This window comes from Macrobrachium nipponense, chromosome 32 (assembly GCF_015104395.2).
Source record: "Macrobrachium nipponense isolate FS-2020 chromosome 32, ASM1510439v2, whole genome shotgun sequence".
Lineage (NCBI taxonomy): Eukaryota > Metazoa > Arthropoda > Malacostraca > Decapoda > Palaemonidae > Macrobrachium > Macrobrachium nipponense.
The window spans coordinates 46,305,804-46,329,614 of record NC_061094.1 but is presented as its reverse complement, the minus strand read 5'-3'; the positions used below and the strand labels follow the sequence as shown (position 1 = coordinate 46,329,614).

At 36.9% G+C, this 23,811-nt stretch overlaps 1 protein-coding gene across 5 annotated transcripts in view; it reads left to right on the top strand.

Moving 5' to 3' along the window:
• The window catches only part of LOC135207501 (cytochrome b5-related protein-like), a 19,823-nt gene extending 1,143 nt beyond the window's left edge, over positions 1-18,680 (top strand). Inside the window, exons 1-7 of one of the 5 annotated variants that reach the window (XM_064239319.1) lie at positions 588-743; positions 6,144-6,387; positions 8,469-8,647; positions 12,220-12,358; positions 13,148-13,550; positions 15,913-16,065; positions 18,028-18,680. In XM_064239319.1, the coding sequence (XP_064095389.1) occupies positions 6,150-6,387; positions 8,469-8,647; positions 12,220-12,358; positions 13,148-13,550; positions 15,913-16,065; positions 18,028-18,277 (1,362 nt within the window). In that variant the 5' untranslated portion in view covers positions 588-743; positions 6,144-6,149 and the 3' untranslated portion in view covers positions 18,278-18,680. Of the gene's footprint in view, positions 1-587; positions 764-4,152; positions 5,357-6,143; positions 6,388-8,468; positions 8,648-12,219; positions 12,359-13,147; positions 13,551-15,912; positions 16,066-18,027 lie in introns of those variants that run through there. The other 4 variants (XM_064239317.1, XM_064239320.1, XM_064239318.1 and 1 more) reach the window with 4 other exon arrangements.
• The last annotated feature ends 5,131 nt before the right edge of the window (positions 18,681-23,811 follow it).

Genomic DNA, 23,811 nt, shown 5'->3' with positions numbered 1-23,811 from the left:
ACACACATATATATATATATATATATATATATATATATATATATATATATATATATGTGTGTGTGTGTGTGTGTGTGTGTGTGTGTGTGCGCGCGCGTGCGCGCGTGCGTGCGTGCGTGTGTGTTATTTTTACATATGTGTACGAATGCGGTTGTCGGATGATCTCTCCTTATTGTGATACTTCTGATACTTTTAGGAGTACTATACGTTAGCGTACGTTTCATAATCTAATGCTAAGTTTAGAAAAAGGACTAACAAATAGTATGCGCTACTCTTCCTTTTGGCAGTTAATTTTGTAAAGTTTCAGTGATCAATTTTCTAGGAACTTTAATAAGAGAAAGAGAAAACTATGTGAACTTTCATGTAATCTTATTTCGCAATGTATCAGAGAACCAGGCCAAAAACACTATGAATCAAACTTGAGTTCACAGTGTAAAATAGATCTAAATGAGATAAAACAAGTAAATCAACTCATTACCATAACTGACAAAGAGCAAATGTTCTGTTATAGTAACCAATTGTTTACACATCTTTCGTCTGGCAGCGTAGTCAGTGCCACTCCACATGCTCATCCTCCTTCCCCAACCCGGCCGGGCGGAGGAAACCCCCCTCCCCCATCTTTTCTCTTAACGGGAAAACAGACCAACTCACCAACTTCTCTGCCGATAAACTTGGTCAGTCAGTAGTTCAGTTCTAGCAATGTGTTCAGTGGTGTTATTACCGTCTGGTCCTCTTTATTTCTAGTGAGTACGGTGTATTTCTAGTGAGTACGGGTTTTCTTCTCTCTTCAGTACTTTGTAGGGTTAGTTTAGTTGGAGTTTAAGAGTTGGGGAACATTTCTTGATTGGGTATAATTTTCCAAAGCGGCATAGTGATCATAAGTGGCACAGTGACTCAGCAGAGAAACTGCACTGATGTGTACCTATCATTCTTCATGCTTGATGTAAGGCGTACGGCATCTCTTGTGTATGTGTGTGTGTGTGTGTGTGTGGAGTTTTGCCTCTTTTAGACACGAGACGTTTATACATTCCCAGATATTAAGCCACAAATATAATATAATTAAGAATTCGCTAAACTTCAGGAATAACTCACAATCAAAAGAATTACACTATTGAAAGTGTTTTGCCCCAGCCGGGTTCGAATCCTGGCAAGGGTGGAAGTAATTAGCAATTATATTGTGAATTATTCCCAAGGCTTAGTGAATTCAATATCAACCGATATTTGTGGCTTAAATAAATATATATATATATATATATATAGATATATATATATATATATATATATATATATATATCCACACACATAATTAGTTTGCAAGTGCAATCCGCTACGAAAGGAAGGGTGAACGGCTACTCTCCAAATAATAATAATAATAATAATAATAATAATAATAATAATAATAATAATAATAATAATAATAATAATAATGAATTACCTAACTTTTTTAATATAGTCAATAGTTTCTTAATAATAAGAATAATCATGACATCATTGGCAGTAATATGCAACACAAAGAAATAAAGTAAAGTAGTATTGAGAACGTAGCAGGAACATTCATAACAATGTCTAATGTACGCTGCCCATCGGTGGGCGTAGATAACAAGACAGAGCAAAATATAGTATGTGAATATAGAGGAATAATCTTACTATAATGGGAGTTACGTCTGTCTGTCCGTCCGGCTGTCTGTCAATCAATCACAGCAAAACGGCTGGTCTGATGAGCATGAAACTTGGCAGGGTTACCTAGGAGACCCCTAAGATGGTTTATAACGAGGTTTCATCCTACCTCTCGCCCCCACTCCGAAGGGGTTGGGGGTGAGAAGGGATTCCCTGAAACGGAGCTGGTTCTTCACTGGACGAGTGGTTTTCGCGCTCGGCTGCCAATCCTGTGGTCCGAAGTTCGATTCCCGGCTCGGCCAATGCGGAATCAGAGGAATTTATTTCTGGTGATAGAAATTCATTTCTCGATATAGTGTGGTTCGGATCCCACAATAAGCTGTAGGTCCCGTTGCTAGGTGACCAATTGGTTCCTAGCCACGTAAAAATACCTAATCCTTCGGGCCAGCCCTAGGAGAGCTGTTAATCAGCTCAGTGGTCTGGTAAAACTAAGATATACTTAATTTTATTTATGCCAATGAAACGGGGCTGGTTCTGCCCGTAGACTTAGTTACTTTACGAATTTATCATACATAATTTCTGTATATAAATGACTTATGTGGAAAAGAATCCTGTAGGGTAAACATCAAGGACATAAAGAGGGTGGAGTTTGAGAAGGGGGTTGACAGAGAGAAAATGACAGGGAGAGGAAGTGAGAGAGAGTAGACAGGGTGTTAGGGAGAAGACAGACAAAAAATGACAGGGAGGGTTAGAGAGAGACAGAGACAGAGACAAAGAAGAGTGGGTGTTTGGGAGAAGAAAGAGCAATAGAGAGTTGGTATTAGTGAGAAGAAAGGGGGAAAGAGACGGTAATGGCTGGAGAGAGAAAGAAAGAGCAAGAGAAAGAGGAGAGAGAGAGAGAGAGAGAGGGTGTTAGGTAGGAGAAAAATAGAAAAAGAGAGAGAGAGAGAGAGAGAGAGAGAGTGAGAGAGAGAGAAAGAAAGCAAGTTTATCAGTTGTCATTCAGAGTTATCCCAAGCAGTGCTGGGTCGGTCAGCTAGTAACAGTAATGCAAAGACTGGCAATATCGATAAATAAATAAAAAAATGAACGATAAAAGCGTACATGGCAACTTAGGCCGTCCGTAACTTGAAAAAATAACGACGGCTGGGAAACAGAAATCTCTCTCTCTCTCTCTCTCTCTCCTTGAAGAAATTACAAGAAATCTCTCTCTCTCTCTCTCCTTGAAGAAATTACATATTTCTAAAGTATTACATAGATCTCTTTCTCCTTTTATTCCTTGAGAGAATTGCATACATAAAAAGTAGATACGAACCACAGCTTTTGTTAAACTAATATTATGAAATGATGTTTAGTTTTCTACGTGTAGACTAAGGCTGCCTATTGAACACAAAAAACTAATTTTTGTGGGAGTTGGTTGAGGGGGTTGGTGGGGAGGGGGGGTTGTGTGGGTAGGACACGGTGTCAACCCCCAAGAGTATAATTAGAAGCTCTTATCAAACTGTTGTGCTCACAAGGCAGCAATGATTTTAAGTGACTGCGCAGCTAGAATTTTATCTTTTTTTATTTGATGAATTTTGCTTCTTTGCTCTTTCTTGACTCTGCTTTCGTTATTTGATTTGTGCGACTTCCTGTGTTTTGTTCAGAGAGGTAATCGATAATTTTTTAAAATTATTCCACAATAGAAAGTAACTCCAGGCGAATTCCCTTCTGTAATTGTAACTCCATTTGAAATTTCGTCATTATAAATGAAATGCCAAGATGTTTAATGTATCCTTTTTAAACAAACTTTCGCAAATGGCATTCACCAGTGTTATCTGCATATGTCATTATTAATTATTATTATTATTATTATTATTATTATTATTATTCTGGAGCTGAACCCCATTCATTTGGAACAAGCCCACAGGTGCCATAGACTTGACATTCAAACTTCCAAAGGATATGTCGTTCATCTGGAAGAAGTAACTGAAGAGATCAGTTACTAATAAAAAAATAGATAAATCGTGAAATTAATAAATAAATAGATAAAAATATGAAAAAAATGTATATAAAAGAGGAACAGAAATAAGAAATGACAAATTGAGCGTAGGCGTACGTTAGGAGCGTAACAATTTCGATGATAGGTGCCACAGTATACTCTTACATATACCAGTTCCACGTTCCACTAAGAACAGGAATGCACCCCGGCCCAGTTCAACGTTCCACTGGGAACAGAAATGTACCGTGGACGGTACAACCCACAGATGTGGACGAGGTCACAGGGTACGTGAGTGTGGCACTACTCAAACCAATGGTCACCCTAACTGACAAGACGCACATACTGTAATATGATGGTCTCTTGTAAATACTTACGCTACTGCAACTATTACCAACATTCGTTTCGATATTTCACTGCTGACAGAAATCTGGGCAATGCCGTCAGTGCACCATACGCGATGCACTGTAGGCATTACTTTAGGTTCATTGCAGCGTTCTGTACCTCTGTTCAGATTACGCATTGCAAACCTTCTTTACTCTCAATTTCCTTTTCAGCGCTGAATGACCAAATGCCATTGCTTGGCATTTTGCCTAAATTTTATATTCAAATTCTAGAAATCCGACTTAAGTGGTAAAACAAAAGAGAGAGACCAAGCAAATTAAAGAAGTGATACCGACTGCCCTTGAGTTGAATCACGTGTCAAGGACTGGTTAATAACTGCTGGGAAGTAACAAGTTGGCCGTGAAGCAATTGAAACATTAGAATACTGTGGAAGTAAAACCTCTAATATGAACAAGAAAGCAAAATTATTATTATTTTCATTATCACTGTTATTACTATTACTAGTGTTATTTATATTACTGAGCATAGTTTTTTTAATGGAAGAGAACAAAGGCCACGAACCAGACTAAGACTAGAGAAAGATGCATAAACTTTCTGCTCAGTGTGATCCTCAAATGACCCCTGTCTGTGACCTTGGCCAAAATCACCCTTTCAAGAACTGCTGCTCTTATGACGTGTGATTGTTCTTAGATCTTCAAGTGTTCAAGATAAGAATGTATAATGTCACAGCGCAAGCTGAGGTGATCGTATTCACGCGAGTGAAGTCGTTTTTACTCATAATAAAATGGATCATGGCTAATCGCATGAAGAGAAGTTAAAATGAAAATTTATTTCAATTAGTAAGGGAAGTTGAAAAGAAAATGTATTCATCTGAGTTAAGTGGCGAAACGGAGGTAACTTGGAAAAGAAGATGGAACGCAGAAAACAAATTGGGGAGAAGTAAGTATTTCGAATAGAAACTGTAAAAATGCGGTAATTAATTAGGAAGAAATCAGAAACTCACAGACGAGAAGAAACTTTATTAATGATCAATTGGAAAAAAATCCTACAGGAAATAAAAAAAAAAAACGCTTCCAAATATGCTTGTTAACTTCTTTAGTGAACAAAAATAGAACAGATATTATATTCCTGGGATAGCCAAAAATCATACGTCTGTCTGCCTCTTGAAACCTCATAAAAATGGAAAACTTTAGTGAGAAATGCGCGTGAGGATGTCTTATCTAATGTCGAGACACGTTATCGTGACTTAGTCTATAAAACTTTTGAACACAGATAGCAAGAAAGTGTCGCGTGTAAAATCAGCCTTACAGAGCAAGGAGACGGAGTCTTGAGACTCAAAATGGCCAATGTATACAAGGGAAAGTCACTCCACTGAGCCAGAGTTGATAAACAATTTTTTGAAATGAACTGAAAATGGTAAGTGTAATCTAATAAGATGCTAATTTTCATTGGCATATTTGATCCAGTTATATGTGATCTTGTTACAAGGTGCTGAAAAGACAGGGATTATATACAGTTCACTAAAATGTTTTTGATCTTTCTATCCTTGCAGAACTTCTGGTAATCCATTCAGAATCTTGCGTCTGTACCATGATGGACCGTAGATAAGAGAAGACTGTATTTAACTATTTCGAATATTTGACAATAGGTGGCGTTGCCTTGTCACAATATTTAATCCTTGGTTTACCCATTTTCATATGGTCAAGGCAGGATTATCAGGAAGTCATCTGTGTTAAAGTCACGCGTAAAAGAAAGTAGAAAGTACCCTTAGAGGATATAACACTGCCAACATGTAAATATTCTATGACTTTAAAGTAAAGTTTCTGCTCTCAAGTCAATGATGTCAGTGATAATATTTACCTCATTTCACTTATCAAACCTAACCCAACCTAAAGAGAAATAATCAAGATTCTCCAACCAGATTGGGGTCCAGATCCAGTTTCAACTCAGCTGTTGTCTTATTAGGATTGATTCCGTTAATAATTTTGCCAGTATCTTCTATGTATTATATTTGCTGCTGGTATTTGTACATGAGAGATAGCAGTCTTGATTTTATAGCCTTTTTTCAAGGATAGACAACTGGGTCAGTTTTGTTCCATTCTAGCTAATTTAAATCCTCTGTGATTTGAGATGTTCAAGTATTAATGAGCTCCAGTGAAAACTTCACCAGATTAAGCACAGATTTCAACATTCTCTCTTGCAGGTCACAATGGCGCCTTGCGAGGGCTTAGTCCCAGAGGCCAACGCCAAAGAAAGTCAGGAGCGCGACGCTCATTTTACCAATGTACCCCCTGGGAAGTTCAAAGACCGGCCCGCGTGCTTCGACGTTGGAAAAACCACAGCTGGATGGTTGGAAGGGAAGAGGATAGATGATAATATAGGGCCATATTGGAGGATTCACAACAAACTCTATGACTTGACAGACTTCGCGCCAAGGCATCCAGGAGGTGAGTTTTAAGCAGATTTTTCTTGTTACGAACAATGTTACTTATCGGATTTATAGTGCAGGTTTGGTAGAAGCAATTCTTCAGATGCGTCTGAGGATTATTGTGTTCGAAGTTTTCTTCATACTATAGGTATTTTAAAGAGGCTCAAACTTCATTTATCATAACAATTTAGAGAAAGAATAATTAAATTTTAGTAAAAAAAAAAAAGTAAATGAAATTGACCAATTAACGAAATGATTCGACAGCAGACTTTGAGGAATAAGGCATCAGTATTATCACAGACGGTATATACATAATATCTTTTTACCATTTCAAGGCTTCGCGACATAGCACAGTTTTCTCATCAGCACAAAATCCTTATGATCTGAGATTTTTGGCACCAAATAATTTTCAGAGTATATACAAGCAATTTCAAGTTGAATCTTTTACAATTTAAAGTTGATGAATTATTTTCATTTTTTTCAGCAGAAAATGGTAAAAGAGTTCGCGTTTACTTGAATTGCTTTTAACGAAAGTTCCCGATAATTAAACTATAATATTTGGAAATATAAGGTACTTGAAAAAAGTTAATGCTCGTCTATAGCATTAAGGATAGCAAAATATGCCAGTGAAAAACTTGCAGCAAAGATACTCTTTGTAAACCATTGATACTGGATTTTTTTTTATGAGAGACGTGAGTTGGGTATGCAAAGAATTTTAACATTGTGAGTAGGTGTAGCTTAAGACAAATTAAGCAGGTCCTCAGGCTCTGTTTTGGAGGTGAGGCAGTATAACAAATGATTAGACAAATAGTCGGAAATGAAGCGAGATATTGGAGCCGTTTCAAAGACAAATCTTGACTACTACTACTACTATTGTGATATGGAATTTCTGATGTGTATTTTAAAGTGGGTCAATGGCCATGTTCTGGGTGACTGACTGGTTGAGCGTAATAAAGGGCGTTTTTTGCTTTGTCGGTTCAATATGATAGAAAAATGATAAAGTTATCAATATTACTTTGATTTTGCAGGACAGTAAGTCTTTTTTTTATTTTGCGCTTTGTGTTGTAAAAATTGCCGTTATATTTTGTAAAAAGTGTATTTTGCTGATCCAAGTTACCTCTTATATTTAGCATTCAGCGACGTTTCATTGCCATCTTTGATTTTACATGGATGTTTCTGTAAAGGAAAATATTAAAATATTGCATCAAATTATTTCTTGAATACTCAAGAGGTAGTTACATAGACAGACCACAGAGCCTTAGAAAGACTGACGTCATTCAGACTGAAATAAAACAGAAAGTAAACGATTCCAGCCCACTTTGTTTTTTATTGGGGTCTATAAATCATCTAACTGTGAGGTATAGCTGCCCATTCATCTATCAGTCACGTGATTATGAAATAAGGCTGCAGTAAGTATATCTTACTTTAATAAACCACTGAGCTGATTGACCACTCTCTTAGGGTTGACACGAAGGCTTAGATATTTTGACGTGGCTATGAATCAATTGGTTATTTAGCAACGGGACTTACAGCTGATTGTGGGATCCGTACCACATCGAGAAATGAATTTCCATCTCCAGAAATAAATTGCTCTGATTCCTCGTTGGCAGAGCGGGGAATCGAACTCGGACCCTGAGATCGGTAGTCGAGTATGTAACCGACTCGTCCAACGAGGAACTAAGGTTGGGGTGACTGGAAGTCTTTCGCAGAATAATAGCTATCGTCACTGTGATATAAAATAAAGTGAAATAAAGCTTTGCATATGTGATATTTCTTGATGAATGGTTTGCTCATGGATGCATCATTTTATAGCAGGAAAGGTGGAGAAAAGGAAGGATTCAGTAATTTGGGGGAATTTTTAATGTCAAATTTACAAAAGCCATGTTTTTCAAGCGGGTACCAAAGATTTGTTACTAGCTGTTCTCAACTACATAAAACGTAATTTGATACATTTGGACAAACATGTGAAATTAACCCATTACTGGTAATTGCCTGTTATAGATAAATACTTTATTAGACAAAACGTAAATTCGTTACAAATGCTCCTGAAAGATCATTGGCCTCTTGCAATAACTCAAGAATTTCCTTTTCGTTTCCTAGGCAAAGAGTGGATCACAATGACCCAAGGGACTGACGTCACAGAGGCGTTCGAAAGTTCTCACATAAAGCTGACAGCTGAGAAGATTTTGCCCAAATACTACGTTAAGGACATTGACACGCCCAGGAGTTCACCGTATACGTTCCACGAGGACGGGTTCTACAGAACTCTAAAGAGAAAAGTAAGACTTTCTTTCGTTATAAAGCTCACAGTTGCATTTACCGTTTATTTTTTCTTGTAAACGAAAACTGTGAAGATGGCTATTTGTCCGTCCGTCCGCCCTCGGATCTTAAAAATTACCGAGGCTAGAAGTCTACTACAAATTGGTGTGTTGATCATCCACCCTCCAATCATCAAACATGCGAAATTGCAGCCCTCTAGCCTCAATAGTTTTAATTTTAATATAAGGTTAAAGTTAGCCATAATCGTGCTTCACGCAATGCAATAAGTGTCGTTGGGTCTAGTGAGAACGAATAGAAAACCCTTTTGCTGTTGAAAGTGTCATACCAAACGAGTATGCGCAGGAGTAACAAGTACTAAGCCTTTAAGAAATAATCAAACATACCCAATTGCAGCCCTCTAGCCTCATTAGTTTGTATTTTAGTCAAGGTTAAAGTTAGCCCTAATCGTGCTTCTGGCAACGCAACAACACAGGCCACCGCGGCCGGCTGAGAGGTTCATGGGGCGCGGCTCATACAGCATTATAAAGAGACCACCGAAATGTAGACCTATTTTTCGGTGGCCTTGATTAAAAGCTGGACAGAAAACTCGATTAGGGCGAAGAAACTTCGGCGCATTTTTAACATTTTTTGTTTGTCTAGTGCATACTGATCGAGACAAGCTACTTGTCTTTTGGGTCCTATAGTTCTTCAATCCGGGATCTTAGTGTGATTTCATCTCACATCTCCCAAAGTGATACTCTCACATTCTCGTTAGTAACTCGCTTATCTCAGTAACAAATTCTTAGACACGTTCTCAACCTTAATTTCCCACTAAGGGCTATCCTAATTTTGCTTCAGCTGAATAATGTTTCAATAGACATCCCTATTCCTTTCCTCCGCATCCACTAAATATTGCTTAGATATCATGTTTGTTGTTGTTGCGAAGTAGGTTATACAAATACGAGCGGTTGTTTCGTTGTACATGATGACTAGCCAGCGCAAGGGCAAGAGACTTAATAAGCGCATATTACATTACACTGCAGTATCATAGCAAGAGAGTTAAGTACACATTCTTTCCTGGCGCTGTCAAGGGCACGCTCTCTCTCTCTCTCTTTCTGCCTCTGACACCGTATACACACGCGCGTGCACACACACACACACCTACATATGTAAAATCTTGTCATCCTTTGCAATCGATTGTTACACAGACACACACACACACACTATATATATAATATATATATATATATATATATATATATATATATATATATATATATATATATATATATTATATATATACTGTCAGAATATTCCTATCAAAGCGACGGCTAACATTGAAATGCAGAGTAATAAACCAATTGATACGATTGCAAAACATCATTTTTTTTCTCCTTGCCCACAATTTTAAAGCATTCAGGTTCCTCTTCTGTATCGACATTGTACAGTATAATACCTACTGGATAAAAAAAAAAAAAAAAAAACACACACACATTTGGAACCACGAAATGATTAATAACGTGAAACTATGCAGTCCTTAACTGCCGCCTATTTGTCCTGTCAGTCAAAGTGGCACTCGATGCTACTGGGAGTTGCTATCTGGGGCTTCAGATAAGTTTGTCTGGCCAATAACAAGTGATTCCTAAACTCTATTGAGTTGCGCCCCCCTTCTGTATTATCTATAGATCCCACGCCCCCTCCCCCTGAAGTTTTTGCCAACTATAAACTATGCCTATTTGTATACCGCTATTATTCTTCATTGCTTATATGAAAATTTATTTATTTTTTAGTTTTTTTGGCATGTTTTGAGATAATGATTAGAAAACATAAAGTGATAATGTTTTTGGCAATTTTGCAATTAAGAAAAAATAATAGGCACCATATAGCAACTCTGTTTCTGGCCCCCTTGGAAGTTTCTAGCGCGGGCCCCCATCTCAGAATCACTGCCATAAACCACTGAGACTTTTTGTGTGTGTGTGTGTGTGTGGGCGTGTGTGTTGTGTGGTGGCGATGGGGAATGTAGACAAGCTTCAATGCAATAGAAAGTTTTCTTAGAAACGACTTTTAAGGCCAGACAAACAAAGATTATTAATGCAGAAGAACCATTTCCTACTGAATGTGTCTGTGCTTAGGTAACGTAATGAATATTGAAATTCAATCTTGATTTACTTAATGATTTTATCTTCTTTTTCACATACCTTAAGCCCTGGTCGGGTTTGCAGCTTACAGTGACCGCTTCCAGCTGTTTCTATCTTGTTGTAATATCATAAGAGCATAAAGGATTCGCAAATTTATGCTATTTCGTTTTCCTCCTATTTAACAGGTAACGACTTCTGATATCATTTGACCCTATTATGTGTGACCTTAGCCTAGCGTTCAAGATTACGCATGCATGGCTAAAAGTCATCATTCAGAAGTAACTTACAATAAGTTAATCATAACCACCTAAGGTCTCTATCTGAAAACTGAAGTTATATAATCTGTGCACTAACTATTATAACTCTCAATGCATTTTTTTCTCCAATATTATTACTGTTATTACCAGTATTATGATTACTATCTTAATGCTACCTCAGCTATTGTGTGGATAAGTGCCGTTTATTAATTTTTTTATCATGTTGTCTCATGTATCTAGATTGCGTATGTCACTGTCTGTATTTTGTATATTCCATGTATATGGCCCTGAGCTGAAATAAAGGATATTATTATTATTATTTAGAAGGTATGGAAGAGCTGATATGATAAATTTTGAAAATTGCTACACAAATATAGCATGGAGAAACTGATCTTTGGATTTTGTGCTATCGAGCTAGTTCTGAGTTTTCTTGCTCTGTCAAACAGAACAGCTGAGAGTCAGACAATAAGAAGTTTTACTGGCGGTTTACCTTGCGAACAGTAAGCAACAATACTAGAAGGTTCTCGCTTAAAAGCTGAGTGAATCTGACGCAGTTCTTAGATTAAAAGAATGAGAGGGGAGGGCGGTGGTGGGGGGGTTGCAACCTTTGTTCATCTCCATTTGCTGGGAAATGACGTCCTGAAGGAAAGCGATAAGTTCGTGGTCTTTAAAATACTGTTTTAATTCTGTTAAAATACAGTTTTAATTCTGTTTTTCACCATCACATTTCCTCGTTAGTATTGATTTATATTTAAAATTTCATCAAAATCGGTCAAGATATGGGGATTTTAGAACAAACATACGAGAAGATTATTCAATGTTCTGAGATGGTTTAATCTAGTTAAAAGGATTATTTAACGTTTTGAGTTGGTTTAGTCTGCAGTTCGTGAAATGGGGAGAAAAGTCTCGTCCCCCGAACGGTCAATCGTGTGAAGCCTCCAGGCAGAGAAATGTTTGTCATTCTGAGCCAAATAGTCGTATACGTATTTGAAAAAAAGAGTGGTCGAATTTAAACAGTAACGTCTCTTCCATTCACATTATCGCCATTCTATCTTGCTGTCCACCCTCTGCTAACAATTGTTTCATAGTGCAAGTGCGAGGTTTTCCTCTCGCTACACCTTTCAACTCTTTAGTTTCCCTGGATAAACGACCTCATAGGACCGAGTGCTTTGGCCTAAATTCTATATTCCATTCCAGGTGCGCCCAGTTCTAGAGAAAATCGGCCAGGGACCTAACCGTCAGATTCTTCTCATTCAAGATGGTCTATTCGCGGGATTCGTAACACTGACTGTTCTAGCCTCCGTCACAGAGTCTTATACCTTCGCTGTTCTCGCTGGTGAGGATTGGGTTTTACTATGATAGGATTTGTGGATGCTTTGAGTGCCGTGTTGTGGAAGTAGCTATAGTTGATTCACATCAACCGTCCATGTGATGTCTTGGCCAGTCCTTTACGACGCACCTGATTGGCTGTTAAGCCAATCGCAGGGCTAGAAACTCTCACTCTCTCGAGAGTTCACATAGGCAGGATGTTTGTTCCCACTTCTCCTGAAAGAAGTATACCTCAGGAGAGGTGGAACATAGATCTTACCCATGTGAACTTTCGAGAGAGGCTGAGAGTTTCTAGCCCTGTGAGTGGCTTATCAATAGCCAATCAGGAGCGTCGTAAGGGACTGGCCTATACATCAAATGCACGGTTGATGTGAATCAACTATAGCTGGTCGTGGATGGTAATATGTTTGCGTTTTGCCGAGTGTTATTTTTTATTCTATGGTCAAGAGTACTACAGTTCCAGTCATGATGATGATAAGCTCAAGTTATAAAATACCCACTGTCTTGTGTGCAACAGTAATGCAGTTTTTAAAGTTTGGCTGCCATGTTTGCAACGTAAACCTTATATCTGAAATTCTTTTCTGTTACCTGAAATTGTTTTCTGTTTATCTTCTGGTATTGCCATAACAATGGCACACAATAGAAGATTAATTTTACATATGAGTATTCCCTTAGAAAACATTAATCAGAACTGATAATTATTATATGGAACCTACTGCGTTTATGTTGAAATATAACCATCAAAATACCCTCTGAAATCAACATCATATACTCCAGCCTTATAACTTCCTCTCAGGCTTCGTCCTGGCCATGAACATCATGTGCGCCCACAACTTCTTCCACCAACGGGACAACTTTCGAATGTATTACTGGGACTTCAGCCTCCTCACCTCCCACGACTGGCGCATAAGCCACGGTCTCTCTCATCACCTCTTCACCAACACGAGATACGACCTGGAGGTCGTAGCACTAGAGCCTTTGCTGGTGTTCCTGCCGAAACGGGACAAGAGCTTCCTTCAGCGTTACGCGGCTCAGGTCTACGAAGTCCTGCTCTTGCCCTTCGGGTTCTTCGTCGAGTTGATCAAGAGGATCCAGATCGTGGCGACGGGGCAGACGACCTTCAGGCCTGAAAATCTTCTTCCTTTTCTCGAGTTGTTTGTGATGTGTGGGCTGGCGTCGTCGGCGGTCACGGGACTGAAGTAAGTTAATAATACATTTTTTTCCTTCTGTTTTTTCTGGATTTTAAAATAATTTGTTAGTTTCCATCTAAACGTTCAGCTACAATGATCAATTTTCTATTTTCAAATGGCCGGGGAAACCTTACTTCATTGCGTATTTCGAAGAAACTAGAAACAAATTCTTAATGTTATTAAATCTTTACCAGACCGGTAGACCAAAGCCGTTATAATGGCTTATTATGAACTAAAGAAGACAGCACAGAGCATTGATTCACTAGCAAAAGACTAGAACAAGTTAGAGACCACGAAGTCTCCCGACGAAAAGCAAGAAGAAGAATATTAGATTGGTATTGGTGTTTAAACATCATATTCCCCTGGTGAGCATTCTAGACGCCGAAACAGGAGACGAGCTACTATTAGTGATTAAGCAGTATTTATCTTGATACGAGGAAGACCAGTCTGTTGGGAAGCCACCTGCATATTTGAAAACCGGTGATATATCCAAAGATTCAGTCAGAACCAACAAATTGATAACAGAATTCGTATTCAGTAAGAAGAAGCGCCCCAGTGGCGTGGTTCGTTTGGTGTTTGCTTCTCACCTCGGTGGTCGCGGGTTCGATTCTCGGCCATTCCATTGAGGAGTGAGAGATGTGTATTTCTGGTGATAGAAGTTCACTCTCGACGTGGTTCGGAAGTCACGTAAAGCCGTTGGTCCCGTTGCTGAATAACCACGGGTTCCATGCAACGTAAAAGCACCATACAAACAAACAAACAAAACATATTCAGTAAGAAAGGAAAAAAGCTTCTAGTAACACGAGATTAAAGAACCTAGTCAAATCAGCTGGACTGGATTGAAAAATGGAGTTTAGGCCAAAGGCCAAGTACTGGGACCTATGAGGTCATTCAGCGCTGGAAAGGAAGTTGAGACTAGGTAGGTTTGAAAGGTGTAACAGGAGGAAAACCTTGCAGTTGCACTAAGAAATAATTGTCAGGAGACGGTGAATAGCAAGATGGGAGAAAGACAATATGAATGGAGGTACAGTAAAAGGAATGAAAGGGGTTTTGAAGCTAAAGGCCGAAGGGACGCTGCAAAGAACCTTAAGAAGTAATACCTACATAGCACCTTATTGCACTAACCCCCACTATGGGGCAAGTCAGCTGTTTACGAAGGTTGGGAAACGAAAAGCACAGGAAAGCTTTGGCAAGTGGAATTATATGAGAAAAATAGTCTCCTTGTAACCTTTCACCTAGACCGGTGTTCGTAAGCTGAAAGATGAGGGACTTGGGACCTTCAGTATTGTAGCATTGCAGTCTTCATTGATTTGGTCTGTTCGCTCTTAAACCTGTTTTCTCATAATTTTGCTCACCCTAGATCCGTACGCCTTGCCCATGGCTCGCCTTATGTACGGTCACCCGGTCCGTTCACTTTCATGGTAAACTTATTTATATTTGAATATTGCACACACATACACACACACAATCTTATAACTCAAAGAACAATGTGATAAAAAAAAAGATAGCACATGGAAGAACAAGGTATATTCCCGACTGGCTTCGTTTTAAGACTATTTCTCCTTCACCAAACTCTAGACTCAGTCTACAGTAGAGTCTAAACCGAGAATGCGAGACAAAACCGGTTGGGATATTACCTTTTGTTTCATTTCCTCTTTATGCTATTCTGTACATATATACACACATATAGTATATTTAGAGTTCTACTGGCGATTGATGCTACAATGCAATAATAGGCATTTGGAGGGAATGTGTGTACTATGGGATCTGAGATATTTGATTTTTATTGCATATATTACTAAAAGAATGTTTTGAAAAGGAAATGTACTAACATTTTCTTGTCTTGTCTGTTTATGATCGAAAGAATGTACTTTCGCTACAACAAATGTTATTATAACAATATTTTTAGTAATAATACTCTTATAATTATATACTTGTAAAAATATTTGTTTTCTCAAATCATCTACCTTATGTTCTTCGCAATCAAAACTTGAACATTTCAAATGATTATTCTTCGTTGTAAGAACCATGCACACATATTCATCGTCATAAAAATGAAATTAATTAAATCTTCCAAATGTTAGCGAACGGGCACGATTGAAAGAGTCACTGTAGTAGTAGGAGAGAATAATTATCTTTATAAAAGGCTTCCCTTTCTAATTTGCATTTGGACGTGTTTGTTCCCTTGAAATGAATAACGAAAACTGTCTAGGTAAGGTTTCTGCAATTTCAACCCCTGTTTTCCGATAATTGTCTATTGCAGACAAGTCTTTAGGGATTTTTTTTTAATCATAATTAAAAGAAGAATGAAATGGACTTTCGAGAGAAAACGGGCCCCTATTGTCCAACCAATGCACTCGACATTTTTCAGGCTGTGGTTGGTAGTACACGCAGCCTCCAGCACCTGGTTCAGTGGCATAGGCGTAGTCGTCGCCCATCATCACCCAGAGATATATCATGACGGAGACACGTTCAGAGAAAACCCGGACTGGGGTCTGTGTCAGCTGGATGCGGTCAGAGACAGGTATGTATGAACTGTTTGTTTGGTCAGGTTCAGGGTGGATGTTTGTACCGATAATCTCTGACTACAGAGCTTTATTACGTCATAGGCAATGTGGATGTTTTGGCAAGGATTGGAGACGTACCAACCCTCCCGCATTGGCACTCGATTCTCCCGCATTTAGATAAAATCTTCCGCACTTTATTTGTTTAAGTTCGCAATTGTTACTAATGCTTATTTTTCAGCAAATAAAATTATTTCCCCAGTAAGGTTGCCAAGCTAGTTCTGACCTTACCTCACAGTAACACTGATGAAGAAAGAGTGTTCCGTGTTGTCAAGAACTTCACCTCTCAGAGAGCCAGTCTTAATATTGAAGGGACACTAGAATCACTTATTGCCTGTAAAACGAATGAATTTGCCCATAAGGCTTGCTGTGAGTATAAACCAAAAGTTAATTACTTGTGAAAGCTAAGTCAGCAACATATGCATATACTCTAATGTTCAAATGTAAAATACGTGCAATGATATATACAAAAGGCTATAAACGCTGCCTTTTTGTCATATGGATACAAATATGTATATTTTCCTTTTAATTTTGCGTATTTATTAATGAAATTTTGCATTTATGTTCTTAGTAGATAGATAAAATGCAATATATTGGGAATTATTGGATGAATTTTATTACAATAATGACACTCTGCCTTGGATTTATGAATCTCACACATTTTATTTTTTAATAATCTCTAGAATTTATTATTTAATAATCTCCATCATTTTTTTTATAATCTCCAGCATCTATTTTTTAACCTCCAGCAAAAGTTTCAGGTAGGGTTGACAGGTCTGGGATTTTCGCAATACTTTTACCTTCAAAGCTCACTCTAGTTGGTAGGCACATTAGAAACCACTTAATCTGATGGCACATAACCTGGTTTCAACCCGAATTCAAGTATTTATTCTGTCATTTTTCAGCGACACACACAATCTGAATTCACGAATTATCCTAAACTTGGGACATATGTAAATGAAGTAATCCGTTTTTGCGTCATTACTGTTAGCAACTTGAATTATACATACAAATAAAAAACTGTTTGCTAACTGGTACAAAATTTTGGGGAAAATTTCTGTTAAATGCCATAAATATTTTAATTTGACAATGCTTTAAGTATGAACACTTTTTACATACTCGTATATGAAGTTATTATCATTATTGTTACTGAAAGGAACTAAAGTTTTTCTTAAACATGTTCTGTTGAATAAAATTTGAGCCTCAGGCGGATTGATTTGATTGAGAATCTTTCCAGTTCTGTGAATAATTCTGTGTATGATTATACATAAAGCTGAAAGGACTCAGTATACAGTGTATTCGGCTGATGCTACCATTTTGTTCAACAAATTATTATTATTGCTTCAGAATTTTTAAATTTTTTATTAGAAAAATACGTTAATGCAGATTTACAAATATTTCATATTATTTACATAATTTTACAATGATAATTTTTCTTCTTACCATGACCTCTTACTTTTATGGACAGAACATTGCATATTTAAGTAGTTATCAGGAAAGTAACTTTTACATTTACATCCATAAGTTTTCCTCAATATATATCTTTTACTGAACAGTAGGCTTTTAATAATTTTTTTTAACACCATAACAACCGCACTATTACTTGCGAATTTATATTGGCTACTCAAAAACAGTAAATAAAGTACTCTTTTGTGAAAAAGGCCTCAGTGGTGTTATCGGTATGATCTTGGTGGCCGCGAGTTCCATTCTCGGGCATTCCATTGAGGTGTTAGAGATATGTATTTCTGGTGATAAAAGTTCACTCTCGTCTTGGTTCGGAAGTCACGTAGAGCCATTGGTCCCGTTGCTAAATAACCATACTGATTCCATGCAACGTTAATACACCATACAAACAAACAAACTCTTTTGTGAAAATGTATTTTATTCTTTCTTTGAAATTTGTTTTTAAATTATTATTTCAGAATTGAAGTGAAAGGCAACCTGTTCCTGGTGTGTACAACCTTCGGCGACCATAGCCTTCATCACCTCTTGCCAACCGTCGATCACTCAAAACTAGACGCACTCTACCCTGCGTTTTTCGAGACCTGTCGGGAATTTAACATTCCGTTTGAATTTCTGAGCCACTGGGAACTGGCTCGTGGGACCTACCAGCAATTAGCGAGAAATGAACCAAACCCAAATCCACCTGGATACAAAGTTAAACACGACTGAAAGAAATAACAAATAATATTCCGATATTTTTCTATGTAACCTTCAGGGCATCGTGTTGTTGATACTGGTGTCTTGTGCCTTGTGCTGTTTTGATTTTATTTGGCTGGTTTTTGCTTATTATTTTGAGCTACGTTGCAGATGTATGCGAATAATAATAAAAAAAATAAAATAAGCAGACACTGGCAATAATGTGGGGTTTTGTATGGATTAATTTGAAAACATTTTAGAAATTCAGATTGTTAAACCAGTCTAAATTCAGGAGAGTTACACCACTAGTCCTATTCATTTTTCGATTGGCTATATTTAGCTTTAAGGTTTAGGATAAAAAGTCTAGTTAAACCTAAGATTACCCGTATTATAACCTCCTGCCTTATTTTCTTTAATAAAAACTGAGCTATATATAGTTGCTGTGTCATTAAACCCCCACCACGTCCAGTAGTAAGTGCATTCAAGATAGTCTCCGACATAGAAAGTTGCCAGATATCGCAATATTCATTTTCGATCTCGTCATCTGACAGACTGACAAGGTCCTTTTATTTTCTTTGGTAACACTTCAGTGGTCAGTATCTGAAAACTTAGGTCATCCAGTCCTGTTTTGTGAATCGAGTTATGTTCGCTCTCGCTTAAATAACCAATGCTTTACATAATATGGAGTCACAGTTCTATACGTCGCACAATACAACCGATTGCTCACTTTCTCGTTTGCATTGTCAGTAAAACCATAACGGTCAAAATCGGACGAAGCACACGAGAAAACCTGAAAAAATCCGTTGGCACTTGTGTCAAGATACATCAGGAGCAATTAGTCTTCCATTATCTTTCATGGTTTCTTTCAAGTGTAATGGCACTTATCGTCTACCCAACAAATATTCGCATCACTTCACATTGGCCATCTTCCATCAGTGACAATATCATGACATAAATAAATACTCCTTCCATTAATTTTGAATGACTGTGACAAGTCGTTTCTGTTTGAATTTACCCTGAAATTCATTTGTTCTTTTAATTCTGGGAGAGAGAGAGAAAGAGAAAGAGAGAGAGAACTTTTTCTATAGACCAACTCTTACTCAGTTGTTCCCAACAATCTCATCAGCGTTTAGCTCATCCTACCTCAGTCCTATGTTATTGTTATTCATCTCATTTTTGCCTTGTGCCCCTAAATTGGAATTCTATTTCAGGAACGTTCTTCTATTATGTTTCCCCCTTTCTTTTTTTGCAATAGTAGCCCATTCGTTGAACTGAGTTTTGATTATTTTTCGCACGTACAATATTTGTAACAATATTTAGATAATATAATCGTGCGGCTGATCTAAACACGCGCGTGCGCGCGCGCACACACACACACACACACACACACCGTGATTGGCTGATTGCGTGTCTGCCTCATTAAAATTGCTTACTTAGTGACGATAGGAGCTGCCCACTTGTGATTGTTAGCATGTTTGTGTGGTGTTTTGGCAACAAAACTCAAAGTCTGGCTTTTTGTTTTGTTACCACAGAGTTTCCTCAAACACAGTGCATTGCCCAGGTAACCGCGTTCTGGAAGTGTAAAGTTTGTGTTAAAGGTCAAAGGTAAGCCTACACCGATGGTTTTTCAATCAGTTAGACCTAGGTTATACCACACATCCCAGGATGGGTTAAGGACTAGGCGACTTGTGACAGGTTAGGGACACAATATCCTTTAACCGGTTAGGGCACAGTATCTTGTGATAGGGGACACCGCTATCTGTGACATAATGTGCACTGTGTTAGGTTGGTACTTGATTTAGGTTAGTTCTAGGTACATTAGGCATGGATGTATTCGTGCATATTATACTGAATAGTATAGTTTCCTGGGTGATTTGTTTCATGTAGCTAAGGTGTTGAGACACGAGAAATGTTGATATGAAAACGAATAGTAATTATGTGATTTTTTATGTTGATAAGTGTGACTGAACCATAGCTCTTCTCGAGCGATTAAACGGCTGTCTCGTAAGCTTCATTTTGAAACGGAAGTCAGTTACAAACGGTTTTTGTCATTTGGTTGCAGTGTTTTTATGACCATCCCTAATGAATACTGAGCTATCAAAAGACAATTATTCATATTCCATTGTCAAACAGTTTCAGTGTAAATATAGTCTCCCATTGCGGTATTAAATATCATGCAATACTCGTACACCATCTTTCCTTTATAGTGACCCACCAAGGGTTTTCTGGGATCGTTTTCTGGGACTAATGTTATGTTTCTTTGGGGTCATTATCTGTATGATATTTACAACCTTTTGTTTGTTTTTACGGTCATCTCCAACGAGTTTGTACTAAACACGCTGCAAAGGTGGTTACATAACGAGCTAAAACATTTCGGGGTCACTATCTAGGTCTAGGAAAAATCCCAATCCGTTAACGCAACGGTAATTCTCTACAGCTTCCTTTTTTCTCTCTCCATTTAATTGGGACGCTAACTTTGTTATCATTCCGCCATAAGGAAATGATTTATTCTGCTTCATTCACAATGACATCACAAATTCAACACGATTTTCCAGTAAACCAATATATCGAATTTATTTAATAATCCGACCTAATCAGTTCCGTATACTGGTTGATTTGATATTGCGAGCTGCCATTGCAACTCGTTCAATCCACATCAGCCTTAATTTGCTTTTAGTATACTTAATAATGTGTTAATTAATAGTCTAGATATTTTGAAAATATTTATTGATTGAGTTTTACCTGGCTTTTTATAGTCATATTTGTACAATTATTGTGAAAAGTAGATTTTGTATGTGTAATGGCATATGTTAATTTCATTATTGTATAGTGAACACTTTGCAAAAATTGTACATGATTTTCTTAGCAAATTACCTTCATAACTCCCGCCAACGGAACCTCTCTCTCTCTCTCTCTCTCTCTCTCTCTCTCTCTCTCTCTCTCTCTCTCTCTCTCACAGAAAATGTTATCTTTCGAAATGAAAATATGAAAATATAGTAGTAAGTAGGTAAAATATGTGCTCATTACCGTACGTTCATAATTGCTCTCTCTTCTCTCTCTCTCTCTCTCTCTCAGAAAATATTATTTCTCGAAATGAGAGTATAGTAAGTAGTTAAACTATGTGTTGATTACCGTACGTTCATAATTGCCTCCTCTCTCTCTGTGTGTGTGTGTGTGTGTGTGTGTGTGTGGGAAAACACTTTACGAAATGAAAATTTTAGCAATTAGGTAAAATATCTGGTTAGAATATAAGAGTAACTCTACTATTAGAGTTTATGAAGCCTTTTCATAACGTGGAAAAATATAGAGAATTGTGGGGTTTAATTCGCAACATAAACATTTAGCATTTAACTGTCAATTCCAGGAAGTGCAGACTCGATTTAGTTTAAATTTAATTATGTGAAGCCAGTCGCTGGTATTCATTCCAAACAGTAGTTAATGCCCGTGAGATAATTAACAGATGCGAAGGCTATCGTATTTCTACGATATATATCTATATATATATTATATATATAATATATTATAGATATATGTTTATAAATATAAATATAGAGTAATATTTAGATATTATATTTATAGATTTATATTACGATACATTATTAATATATATATAATAAGTGATATTATATATGATTGAAATTATATATTTTAATATATATACTATATATACACAGACACACACACACACACATATATATATGATATATATAGATATATATATATATATATATATATATAAACACGTATCGTACTTCTTAGTCAATAATAGAAGGATCCACAGTAATACTCTTGATTAGCAAGACACTATATTTGCAGAAATATTTGCCAAAGCTAAAGCTTTCGTTTCGTCCATCCTTTAGTGATCTAGTCCACAGGAGGATTGACGAAAGCTTTAAGCTTTTGCAGATATTTCTGCAAATATATTTCGTCTTGCTGATCAAAAGTATTACTCTGGATCCTTATATATATATATATATATATATATATATATATATATATATACATATATATCTATCTATCTATATATATATATATATATATATATATAGATATATATATATATATATATATATATATATATACACGCACGCACGCACGACGATGATGGAGGCAGAAGCCCATTATACGGAGACTCGCCTAGCAATTGTTTCAGCGTTGAATGACCTCTTGAGTCCTAGCGCTTGGCATCTGGCCAAAATTTCATATTCCATTGCATTCTCTAGCTGCAACCCCCTTCATTCTTTTAACCACACCTCCTTTCATATTCTTTCTCCAATCTTGCTTGCCATCCTCTCCTTACAATTGCTGTAACACCCTTTTTACTCTGTTTCCCTTTCAGCGCTGAATGACCATAGGTCCCAGCGCTTGGCCCTTGTCCTAAATTTCACATTCTGTTGTTTGAGATTAAGCTGGCCTTAAGCCAGCACTGGCTCTTGCTCATAGAGCAGCCCGTAATTTCACATTCCAGTCCATTCCACAAGAGCATGGTTTATAGACCTCTCTCTCTCTCTCTCTCTCTCTCTCTCTCTCTCTCTCTCTCTCGGAAGTAAGTTTGCGAAGGGTTAATAATTCAGTGGAATAACTTACCTGATTCCGCAAAATCCAAAGGCAGCTTCTGTCGGCCACAGCGGCAAAAGCAAGGATATAATGTGTAGTAAATCGTGCAATTGAGCGTTTCTCTCACACGATAATTTAGGAGTCCAATATGGCCGTCGCGTGGACGCGCGCTCCAGTGAATACTGCAAGTGCGTATATGTTTGTTTTCAAGTAATTTGGCATGATTATTATTGCAAATTACCGAAAGGAAAGTGGTGGGAGAATTATTCAAAGATGAGTACGGGGAAGATGGTACTTCATATTCTGGTTGAGTTTATTAAGTATATATATATATATATATATATATATATATATATATATATATATATATATATATATATATATATATATACACAACGATGTCTCATACATATCATTTCATATTATATTATTTAAAATATCTCATAACAAATTCCCGCTTTTTATGTTACATATATATATATATATTATATATATATATATATATATACAACGATGTCTCATACATATCATTTCATATTATATTATTTAAAATATCTCATAACAAATTCCCGCTTTTATGTTACATATATATATATATATATATATATATATATATATATTCATATATATATTTATATACATATATAAATAAATATAAATTATTTATATTAATACATAAATATATAAATATATATATTATATATATTTATATATAAAATTTTTATCCCGTCACCTTGTTGGCCGAGTCGGTAACTCACTGTAGTCCAGATTTCTCCTCTGTCCGCTGGTTCGAATCCACGAGAGGACCAAAACTATCATCAACTAAAAGATTCCCCTTCGGTTAACAAAATATATGATTATATATCAGTTCCGAGGTAGAGCGGATCGGATGTTAAAGGACATTTGTAGCTTAATGCATATATATATATATATATATATATATATATATAATTATATCTATATATATATATATATATATACTATATATATAGAATTGAAGAAGAAATACC